The sequence below is a fragment of the Lepisma saccharinum genome, chromosome 1 (genome assembly GCF_977018435.1).
Source record: "Lepisma saccharinum chromosome 1, izLepSacc3.1, whole genome shotgun sequence".
NCBI lineage: Eukaryota > Metazoa > Arthropoda > Insecta > Zygentoma > Lepismatidae > Lepisma > Lepisma saccharinum.
In genome coordinates, this window is record NC_139229.1 from 7,764,000 (window position 1) to 7,776,610 (window position 12,611).

The window sequence follows — 12,611 nt, forward strand, 5'->3', positions numbered from 1 at the left end:
TCTGGGGAAAACCAGAGTGGTAAATGCAAACCCCCCTTAAAATGTCTGCCATATTTAAGAGTGGAAAGTTATCAGTGGTTGCACTTGTTGATCTCTGAAAGCAGTGGCAGTGAATCTGAATCGCAAATAGAAGAAGAGAGTGATGAAATGGAATTTTGGGAAAGAAAAAAAAATCCCAAAAGTGACTTGTTCTGAAAATTCCACACATAAGGGGTTAAGAATAATACTTGCACAACTATTTATGTACCCTTCCAGCTGCCAAACCCGTTCATCACCCTCCTATTTGATTCCTTGCACTAAGTGGAGGAAACAGTATCTCTTATCCTTAACACTTTTTTTCATGGCTACCTCGTAACAAATCTTTTGTGAACACGCCAAATGTTCTTTCTGTGGTATGCCTATGTAAATGAGCAACTTTTGTCAGAACTACAAATCTAATGATAAATTTGTTGTTTTCGGTCAACTTTATGCATAGATAGGCTAATCGGGACTGGACTTACAGTTTCAAGTGGGATTCAAACCACTGTCATGTGTCTACAAATATAATGAATATATTTTTGTTTGTACTGATTACACAACTAAAAAAGTATCAATGACTTGTTCACTGAGATGTCAGTGAATAGAAAATTTAATTAATGCAAAAGCAATGTATACATACCTGAGTAATGGAATTTTCAGTATGGTCACTGTGATTTCGATTGGCACCTTTGCACACGTATGTACCTTCATCCTCTTTCTGAATATTACTTACAAGCAAATTATTTGTACCTGATTGAGTGGTGCTGACTGGCTGGCTTTCACCTCCTGAAAGAAATACACCAACCTCATCACTTTTAAGTTCATGGAGTTCTGTTTGCAAGACCCTAGTAATTAAACACATGCAGACTGTATTTTTAACAACCCATGGCATATTCAATTTAACTACAGAATAACTGAGGTCCAATTGTTTTTATTGTTTGGTATTGGCTTCTTCTTTCAACTCTATTGGGTTGGAAGATACAAAAAAGTTTGTGAAACATTTCCTCCTAACATGAATCATGATGACAGTAAAACCTTGTTTACCGAAAGTTCAGATTAACTGAAATAACCTAAAAGAACAGTAGAAAGTGCATTAAAACTCCGTTAATAGCAACAAAACAAGTTCATTATGGTGTATTTATAGGGCATAGGCCTAAATACACTATACAGTACAGTACAAAGTCTGCAGGAAACAGAATTTCATCAGTGGTTGACTGTCTTTTCTTTGGGAAGTTCTCTTGTTGACTTCTAGCCACATTTAAAACCTTGCATTTTGTTTCTTTATTTTTTGCTTGTCCAGATTAAGCAAAGTACTGCTCATCGCTGTCCGGATTACTGAAGTTTTAGTGTACTAATAGTAATAATACAATGATAGAACTGATACAGATGGGGTTCTTAGAGATTCCCAAAGATATAGATATCAATGCTTCCAAAGATATAGATATCAATGCTTCCAAAGATATAGATATCAATGCTTGAAAATTGTAACAAGTTCAAGCTTTAAAATACTGAACAAGGCAAAATTTAACAATAAATGTTGCTTTGGTCAGCATTTTAATGTTTTATTAACATGGAAACAAGTAAAAGCTGTTCAAAATACTGATTAACATTAGTGACTGAGTTTTCCACTCCAGTTATAAACATCAATTTACCAGAGTTTTGTTTCAAAAAATTAAAAAATTTACACCAGAATATTAAAATACCTGTTCTGCAATCACAATACAAAGTTGGTCCAAATTAAAGGAACTTAAATTTTGCACAAACCACCAGGATAATTAGACTTTTGCAAGTATTGCGCAGCGTTTTTGCAAACACCGTGAACGATCAACATGCTGAAAAGGTATCTGATATGGCCCAGGTAACAACATTATTGCACAGCATCCACCCCTCACTGTTACCATGTTAAACAATAGGAACAATCCACAAGCTGGCCCTAAGGCTTGACCAAACAAACCCCCTGCTAAGATTTTCCACTTCAAGCGTATGTTGCAGGTTTTAAGTGCCAAGAAATTATCGTAAAAAAATCAATACACCCTTGGTTGTTCTCCACGTATTTTTAAATATGAGAAGTAACTCCATGACTCAGGGAGTTCTGCCGTACGTGAGGCATGCAAGTTAAAAGTTAATAAAGTACAGTAGAGTCTTGCTTACCACCGGGGGAAAAAAATAACAATCGGCAACAAGAACTGCAAGTTGCCGAGCGTGAGCTTAGTCTATTTTTAGTTTCTCCAGACTCTACCCCGTGGTGTGGCGTGCCTGCCTACACTATGACTCATGTGTCTGTCATTCACTACTCAGTGCAGTGCAGTTTATCATTGTATGCAGATTGGTTTATCGTCTGTTACATGCGTATGTCTGTCTGTGTGTTAATTTGACAAACGTTGTTGTGTTGTTTAAAAGTTGAACTTTACGCAAGTACAGAATGGCGATGAAAAGAAAGAAAGTTGTGGTATCGATAGAACAAAAACTTGCGGCAATCAAGAGACTGGACAAGGGAGAGACAATGCAGAAGGTAGCTGACGACTTTGGCGTTGGATGGGTTAACAGTAGGGGACTGGAAAAGAAAACGAATAGCAATAGAAAAATGGTGTGCATCAAGAGTTATGGAGGGTGAATTTAAAGAAAGAAAAACTATTAAAAGAAAGAAAAACTATGAAAAAATGTGACTATGAAAAAGTTAGTGAAGCTTCGTATGTTTGCTTTACACAGTTCAGGGACCAAGGTGATGATGAAAGTATGGGAAAGGAAACCACAGATGAAACCAAAGAAACAATTTGACCTTTAGTGGAACATATCCCTGGATGTGAGGATGCATCTTTGCAAGAAATCGAAAGTTGGATGAAGGATGATGATCAGTATGAAATAACTGATGAAGAGATTGTCGCTCCTGTCAATTGCAAAGACAACGAAATTGAAGATCCAGATCAAGCACTAACTGTTGAGCCTCGCAGAATTTCACATAACGATGAAGTTAAGGCTCTAGAAACTGCAATTAAATACATTGAGGAACAAGAAAAAGCTACAGGAATCGACATAATGATGCTGCAAAGATGGCGAGACTTGGCAGCGAAGAAACTGCAATCATCAGGAAAGCAGATGTGTAACTTCAGACAATTCTGTAACTGTAAGTTCATTTTTCCAGTTATTTTTTTCTGTATTGTTGTAAAATAAGATTACTGTATTAGGTTCGTAATGTGTAAAATTATAACATTCGTTTGAAGTTTAATAGGCTTTCTTTTAACACCTTCCTATTATCCGATATTTTCGCTTATCAGACGTTCTGCCGACTCATTTATGTTGGATAAGCGTGACACTACTGTAATATCACCCTGATGATGCCTGTATTAACTCAGATTTGGTCTTACTTTACACTAGAGAACTGCATGGGACTACTTTCACTCGCTCATATTTGTTCGGGCCTCCCACACTTGAGCATGATACACTCGAGTGTATCGAATAAAATATAATTTCAATGTGACAATAATCGTAGCCTATGTGTATAAATCTACCCTGGCAGTTTCAGCCCATAATCATCTATTTCATTTTCATATATCGCTATGTATTGGTAGAATAGACTAAACTACATTTACATTACATGGAGATGATGACTATGCTCACTTAAGTTTCAATTTCAATGCTTCTTTCATTTCATGATCCATATTTGAGGCACACTACCACAGACAAATTACAGTTATCTGTGAACTACTGGGCTTCGAGCGTATACAGATTGTTTTGCCTGTTCGAGCGTTATTCGCTCGAGCGAAGAAGCTGTCAATTCCTCATGCCATCTAGTGCCATCCATGAGGACTATTAGATGCTCGAGCAAAAAAGGCCTCGTTGCAGCACTCTAAATTATACATTAAAGTCTTATCAAGTTTTTGATATCATTAAAATTTAAAATCAGTGCACTTTTCGTTACCTTTCGGCACATGAGACCATGATAACTGTGGAGCTGGCCACCCACTAGCACTGCATTCCAAGAGAACGTTGTCACCTTTTTGTGCCTTGACCGTAACTGCAGAGGAGAGGAACTGAGGATGGCGGTAAGTCTCTGTCTGATTGATCACCCTGAGAGTGGCTTCTGAACTGCGCCTCTGCTTCATGGTTACTGTATTGTTGGCCAGGCACCTGAAAAATATCACAGAGCACAGATTAAGGTGTGAAAATTGAGAACTGTATAAATCTAAATAAATACAATTCTTTCTAATCACCTGTACTTACACTTCCTACGTTATGATGCTGGGTATCTCTTCCATAATAATTTAATAACCCGTGGCACAACAGCTCGTGAGGGCCATGGCCCACCTACCGACTAACGGCCTCACTGCCACCTGCCTCAGGAGAGGTGGGTGACCATCCAACCAGTTGCAGGGTGATGTGAGGTCAGCACTACGAACCCCCAGATGTCATTCATGTTTTAGCTTTTCGATGACTGGATTACGCTATTCATTCGTAGCTCCCCAATTTCCTCACAGTGGTGACTGGCCACTGGTCTCATACACTGCGTGAAATCTCAGGAGAAAGGTTGTTACACTTCCACCCAGGAGACTCGAACCTGCACATGTCCCATAGCCTGATGCTTTAGACAGCACAGCATGATGAGGGACAGTTATTCCATAATAGGGTATGAAATATGAGACGGTAGATATGAGTAAATGAACAAAAGGATATTAAATGAAACATATTTTTAACAACTTTGTGTGCGTTACCTGCTTACAAAAGTTTCTAGCCTCCAAAATTAATATTTAAGTGTATTCCATTTGAAAATCCTGTAAAATATGTCATGTTTATGGCATCATAATAAACACAGTCAAAAACGTTTTGCATCACCAGAGAAGTGATGAAAATAGCGTCCGCAACATGCCGAAGCGGACAAGAAACGATGAAGCAGAGCTCATTGTGCGAAATAACACGGTCGACATGCAATACCGATCACCAAAGACGACTACCGGAGTCAGCAAGCACATGCGTGTGTTCAAGCGTAGCACCACAGTAGTCGGCGAAGGTTAGTTAAGTGCTCCTTGTGTCCAGTTAGCGAAGGCGAGCGAGTGCAGCTGTGTGCAAGGCATGCCTAGGCGTACAATAGTGTAGTTTGATCGGGCCAGAATCATCACGCTACTGCAGACTGGCATGTCACAACGGGCTGTAGCTAGGGCTGTGGAGTGGCGCAAAGTGATGTCTGTAGGACCTGGATGCGGTATACAGACACAGTAACAGTAGCAGATCGTCAACGGACAGGTCGTCCACGGGTCACAACACCAGCACAAGAGCGCTATGTAAGACTCTCAGCTTGGCGCCAGAATACCATGACGGCAAAGAACATCACTCATGCCCTCCAGGCAGCCTCTGGTGTGAGTGTGTCAAAACCAAATTGTCCGTAACAGACTCCGAGAAAGTGGTTTACGTTCCAGAAGACCTCTCCAGCACCAGTACCTATTGCCACGACATCGGCGCGACCGTGTGCATTGGGTCTGTGCACATCGAAATTGGGGACCCGATCATTGGGCTGTGCTCTTCACCGATGAATGTAGGCTCTGTCTAAGGCCACATTCACGAAGAGGATGGGTGTGGCGAGGCCCTGGACTGCAGGAGCAGCTTCGTGGTGTCTAGGGGATCCATCCATACCAAGGAGGAGGAATCATGGTGTGGGCAGGGATCATGCTCGGACGTCGAACGCCCCTAATTCCAATTAGAGGGACACAAACAGCTGTTCGTTATGTCAGGGACATTCTCCACACGACTGTGGAACCATTTCAGGAAATTGGTGACGAGTTTGTCTTGGTGGATGACAATGCCCATCCACACTGCACACAGATGGTGCACGATTATCTGCAGGCGGCGAATATCCGTCGCATGCTCTGGCCAGCGCAAAGTCCCGACATGAATTGCATCGAACATGTATGGTCGATGCTAAAAAATGCTATTGCAGAAAACCGTCCTGTGGCTCCCACCAATCGTCCTTGTGGTTCCCACCAATCTTCGTGAAGTTCTTCTTGCGTCACAGGACGAATGGGATCGCTTACCACAAGATCACCTTGATCGTCTCATCCTCAGTATGCCACAGCATGTACAATACCTTCCTGCAGCCAGGGGAGGACACACCATGTGGTAGACAATGTTTCTGGTGGATCCGCTATGACGAACAGTCTTCTTGTGAGAGTTCTTTGTTTTTTCGCCTCCGTCATGAATTGTGCCATTTTCGTTTTAAACACATTTCTGAGAAAATTGTACGTTTTTTTGTTCCCTTTTCATTCAACATATCTTGTTCTTCATCTTTTCTTTTATATTCCCACTGTCATTGTCACTAAACCTTGTGCTTCATATATCTTTTGTCATTTTCTGTACTGATGCAAAACTTTTTTGACTGTGTTTATTAAGAAGAGGGTCTTCCTGCTGGCAGAATGGTAACACTTTCACCTTTGTTACGATAAACAATACACGTCTCACTGAGATTTATCTTGTATGTGTACCTTTATTTACACTGCTGCCCTTCTCCGTATATACATCTTTACGTTACAATCTATTAACCCCTGCTCCCGGTTGCCTTTTGCCCCAAAACAAAGAAATGCAGTTAACAGGTCTTCAAGGACTTCACTCTACGAGCGCACTATTTAGCATAGCGCTAACCCGCTCTCACAGTTAATGATGCCAGAGTCCCTATGCCATCCTCTCATTCAGTAATGTACATCTTATCTGAGCTAGGAGCGCACTATTTAGCACAGCGCTAAACTGCCCCTGCAGTTTATCATGCAGAGGTCCCTATATATACGGCGCTCACTCTCTGTGTATCTCTATGCATCCATAAAAAACTGTCAATCCATCGGGCCTTGTATCGGAGTATCTGAGTGACGGCAACTTTCCGAGATCTGTGGGTCTGAGTATCTGAGAGCCCGTAACAAGTCTGAGCCCGGTACTTATACCTCCGACAAACGGCCTGCCCCCAACCACCAGGGCAAGGCCCTATTGTTACCTTTGAAGCAGGAAAGCCGTTGAATGAAAACAACCATTGGCTTCCACGGCTACCGGGCAGAAAGCAACCTTGGGAAGAGCATTTACAAATATCCAAACTTTTACATATATATATTTCCATTTTCCAGCTGTGTGCGTAAAAACCACAAAGCACCTTTCAATCAAAGGCTTCCAAGGTACATTACATAGTGGTTTGGATTTAATTTTAAACTGTACTTCTGTCCCAAATTAGCCTACCTGACTGTAAAAGAACTTAAAAAAACTTCTTAACACTGAGTAAATAAAGAATCATACCACAAGTGTCAGGATTAAAGGTGGCTAAATGTTCTAGGAAGCAATGACAGATTTGAAACGAGGTTTATATTCTTGGGACTTCTTGATATAATTTGTGAAGCAATGGTGTACATGATGAATACTGGTAACAACACTGTTTCACAAATCATGCCGACAAAGTCACAGAACAAACATGTTTGTTCAAATATCGCCTTGCTTCTTAGAAAATTTAGCCATCAAAGATGATGCTTTGATTTATTCTAGGACATGTCGTTTAATTTTACAAAAACTATAACTGTTCGCAAATAGAAAACTTACAGAAACATGAAGTAATATAAGGACATGAGGTATGCAGAACATATTTTTTTTTAATACTGATATCCAGGCCTCCCCCATGGCACAGTGGTTTCGTCATTGCCTTGTAATCAAGGGGTCCCAGGTACGATACCTGGTGGAGGCACAAGTGGTTCGGATCCCACTTTAAACTGTAGGTCCAGTCCCGATTAGCCTTACTGTGCATAAAGTGGACTTAAAACAGCAACTCAAAACCAAAATAATACTGATACCACAATAAATGCTATGATGCACATCTATTCACAGAACTCAAAATATACAAAAAAGCAGTGGCGTCTCGTGGCCTCAAATTTGGCCGGGGCTTATTTTTTAAAGAATTTAAAATATAATGACAATTCACATGAATTACAAAAATAGGTATTTTTCTTCTTCTAGACTACAAAATTGGACTTATTTAACGATAACAATATTTAACGAGTTTCCAATGTGCGAAGAACTAGTTTCATGTGACTTAATTCTTTCAGAAAGATGTTTGAGATCACTTATACCATGAACTGTCCATGAAGCATCACCACCAAACAAAAGGCAATTAAAACAAAAGAGAGTTTTCTTGATCTCGCTAGCTGTCAACCACGGTTTTCTATTGTACCAGTCTGGATTGAAAGAGCGTGATTGTGATTTGTGTTTTTGTATTAATGTAACACTCGGATGGTCAGGACCTAATTGTTTAACAACAAGTTTTCTTGGTCACTCAATGTCTGAAATGGTGTTGCCAACAAGAAATCCACTTTGTTCATAGCGAATAAAAGCCACCACAACATTACACTACAACACGCAGGATCGAACAAACGCGATGCCACGGAAGTAACCCCCGAATCAACATCCAAACCCATTGCACCCCTCCCTTCGCTGTTTCTGCTAGCACGTGACTTTCACTGTAGAGTGTAGCGTAGACCATGCCTTCCTCTGCGACGAGCCCCGAGATGATAACCGACATCAATGCCGCTAGGAGCGCTGTCATATCCATTGCTGCTGACGATGAACTTACGTCGGTAAAAATCGCCTTTTAAAAGATTGTGTGATAGTTATGTATTATGGTGATTGAAAATTACGTCAATACGTCCGTTTTTCTTTAGAGGCTAAGCCCCAGAAGCCCCAAGGGACGAGACGCCACTGCAAAAAAGTGGTTGGACTTTTAACTTTGGCCATGTTATGAATATTTCAACTCGGAAGCAAACAGAAATTTGCAACTGTCAGGATTATAAGACTGCAACCTAGTTAGCTTACAAACACATATTTTAAAAAACATATCTGAACTTATATTAATTTAAATGCTAGAGTTCAGCTTGGACAGTGAACAGAAGATGCATACGAAGACTCCGCTACAAGACTCACCTGTAACTACCCGCATCGGTTGGCTGCACACTGGTTATCTGTAGGACTCCTGACGGTAAATTCAAATACCTGGAAGATAAAAATCACGTCTCAGAAAACGTATTTATAGCATGTCTATTTCCATCATTCTAAAAACACCTTCAAAAATAGCCTTCCATCTCATTACGCACATGTGCTCATCTCAAAAAAGTAGGGTTGAGACGATATCAATGCAGATACTCTTGCAGTTTCCAACTGATACCAATTGTAACAATTAATGTTTTCCACTGGAACTATACCATATCAATTAAAAGAGCTTTGCTTTAACATACAGGGGTCATCCAGAAAGTATTACAAGTCAAAAATAAAAACCTTATAAGTCCAATAAAAAATGAGGTCAACTGTTATTTACAAAACGACCTCAAGGCTGCAACGCTAATCAAGTAAGCTTCAAAACATCACTTTTGTTATTTTAAAGATGATGCCTCCTATACACACTTGCACCAGTGAAGAGGAGTGGTTTCTTGTCCTCTTGTCAGGCTAAAATTTCTCGGCAAATGACAGTCAATATCTCTGTGCATGCTTATCACACCAGCAAGTTTAAGAATGGAGGAGAAAGTTCGACAATGGAATCAGTTCGCATACAGATGGATGGAAAGGCCTTCTTCGCATTGGCTTATAAGCGACTGCACATGGACCCCAAACACCTATTATTCTTATGGTATACAGGAACTAACTCAAACTTGAAAATATATGTAGATAAGCAAAAGGTCTGTGCTAACATGTAGCAAACTTGTGCAACCCTACATACAGAAATCTATTAGATAAGAAACAAAAACAAATTAAGGTTTTCATTTCACTTTCCCTTGTAAGTTCTGTTTGTTAATTATAAAAACAAAATGTGGAACAAAAAAATTTACTGCACACTGAAGTACGTATCTTGGACTGATTTTCAACACAGTTGCCACCATTGCTCAGACACTTATCATAACGAGACAACATATACAAATTTCATGAAACAGACCGGGAAAAAGTATGGAAAATGCACTGAAAGTGTGAATCGTCTGCTCTCTTTAATCTTCTCTTCCAATGCACGGACCAAGCTGTCATCCACCACAGATGGCCATCCACTTACTGCATTCCTCATCGTGCACATTGTTCCGTCCTTCATTGAACTGTCGCACCCATCTCCGTACCATCAATGTACTCATGACCTGTTCCTCATACACCTCGCCAATCTAATGGTGGATTCCAGCTGCTGATATATTCCGTGCATTCAAATATGAGATCACAGACTACACTTCATGTGCGGCAGGCATCTCGATTTTCTTAATCATTATCACAACCCACTACGAAGTATCTGCATTACTATCTTTCCTCCAACTGACGTCTGTACCTTGCCAATGGGTCAAACAACTTGGCATGCATGCGCACCCTCACAGTCACAGTGGTGCAGTGGCACAATTGCAAACGGAACTTACTTTCTGGGCGTACTATACATTCATATTTTCATAAGAGGTAAAGGCCACTGACCCTTTCAACAGACATTCAGCACGGTTTGGTAATGGAGATACTCTTTTGGTGGGAAGCTGCTCAAGTTATAACTTTTGCCCAATACCCTTATGACAAAAATTGATTACCACTCTAGCCATTACACTACTCAAGTTTCGGGGCGCAGCGGTAGCGTCATCGCCTTGTAATCAAGGGGTCCCGGGTTAAATACCCGGTGGAGGCACTTGCCACAGTGGTTCAGATCCCACTTTAAACTGTAGGTCCAGTCCCGATTAGCCTTACTGTGCATAAAGTGGACTTAAAAACACCAAATCAATAACAATAACAATCTACTCAAGTTTCCTTTTACCAAATAACAGGGTGTGCTTTCTGTTACATAATAACCAATCAGCTGCAGTGCTCTATGGTATCAAGGTCAACAGTGAATCGTGCAACTGATGGCACATTTTCTCTCTCATCACACATAAGGTTTATATTTACTATATACACTGTTGAACAAACAGAAAGCTGAAATCTTATTTGCTAACAACATACATGTACTTCTAAAATCATGGAGTTCTTTTGACACACGCACCTGTCCTCATGAGGTAGACTTTCCCTATTTCTTTCCCATGAAATCAGGGCTTCTGGAACAGATTCAATTTGGCACCTAAAGCGAGCAACATCTCCCACCTCGACAGACACATCTGTCGGAGGCTCGGAGAAGTTATGTGAGAGTTCTGGAAAAAAAAGTAGGCAATTACTACATTTTCAAAATTCGATGCACGACTTCCCGTACAACAAAAAATAGTACTTTGGGAGGAGGAGGGAATTTTTTTTTAAAAAAACTTCCATCTAAAATTGCTATATAATTTCAAACACACAATAACATTAATTATAAATAATATTAACATACAGAGCACTGAAATTGTTGTGGACATTTTAAAAATATTTACACCTTAAAATGTTGATCTTGTCCTCTCGTATCCTTCCTACTCATTTCACACATTTCATCGCATAACGTAGCCACTGTATAATCGTTGCATCCTGTATTTGCAGTCCAAAAAATGGTTTATAATCTTTTATTGTGTAATTGCGCAAAACCAATGAGAATGGTGCAGAATCTTCGGACACAGAAGATTAAATGTTTTAAGTCCATACTTCACAACACTGTTAAATTTTCTCTGGTAAATTTTCTCAAGTGTAATATTTCGACTGTAATGTACAAATGAACAACAACTAATGTGTTCATTTTTTTCATACCGGGAAAGTGTTTTCTGAACGGTCACAAAGAAATGATGAGCATCGATTTGGAGTATTCAATTTTAATGTATATTCATGAGAATTCTGGGCATCCTAATCTTGAAACAATTAATAATAAATTATTTCTAAGTACCGGGATTACTGACACAATTTTTAAAAAAATCTTCAACATAATGGTTCACTCCAAAATAATTTGGAATAAAATCTGCGATGATTATGCGTTGAAATGCGGTATTATGACATTTAAGACAAATTTCTCAACTTTCCAAGCTAATTCAAAAACATTGAAAAAGTTACTGGTATCTAGAAAGGTAAAATATAGTGTGAAAGATGCTCCAAATTAGCAATAGTTTTGCACAAATTTGTAATAGTATCACCCCCACTTGCGACTGGATCAAGAAAGTATGGGGCATTACCCCCACACGCCTTCATGGCATGGTGCTAAGCACAGGGGAGCACTTTACCTTTACCTTTTACTTTTTTCCACTGAGTTAGTAATTTTTGCATCTTCTTTCAAATGAATTATTTAAAGGGGTTCATTAGCTGGCATCAACGATGTCAGACGTAAGAGGGGAGACACTGGGAGGAAATACTATATCCAAAGAAAATGTAAGATACTAAACTCCATGCTCAACAGCCCTCTAAGGGCCAAGGCCTGCCAGAGCAGCTTTTTTAGTGTGTGAAATGTGGTCAGCGCATCGAGCCCCATCCATCACCTTTGTTTTCTGGCTTTCAGGAACAGAGTCCACTACTGCTTCTTTTCAAGTAGCTCCCTCATTGTTCTCACAATATTGGGTCAATGCCAAAATTTTGGGGGCTCCCACTGAAAATCGAACCCGGGACCACTTGCACCAAAGGGAAGAGTGCTAGCCTTTTGGCTACAAGGGAGCCCATCTAAGATAATGCATATGGCAAATAACTGGACTTCA

The 12,611-nt window shown here is 40.0% G+C and overlaps 1 protein-coding gene across 1 annotated transcript in view; it reads right to left on the reverse strand.

Annotated features, from left to right (window-relative positions):
- The window catches only part of LOC145992475 (protogenin B-like), a 103,011-nt gene that overhangs the window by 57,188 nt on the left and 33,212 nt on the right, over nucleotides 1-12,611 (reverse strand). Inside the window, exons 4-7 of the mRNA XM_083128859.1 lie at nucleotides 11,015-11,159; nucleotides 8,950-9,018; nucleotides 3,938-4,146; nucleotides 659-804 (exon numbers count right to left, since the gene is read on the reverse strand). Coding sequence (XP_082984985.1) covers nucleotides 659-804; nucleotides 3,938-4,146; nucleotides 8,950-9,018; nucleotides 11,015-11,159 — 569 coding nt within the window. The remainder of the gene's footprint in view (nucleotides 1-658; nucleotides 805-3,937; nucleotides 4,147-8,949; nucleotides 9,019-11,014; nucleotides 11,160-12,611) is intronic.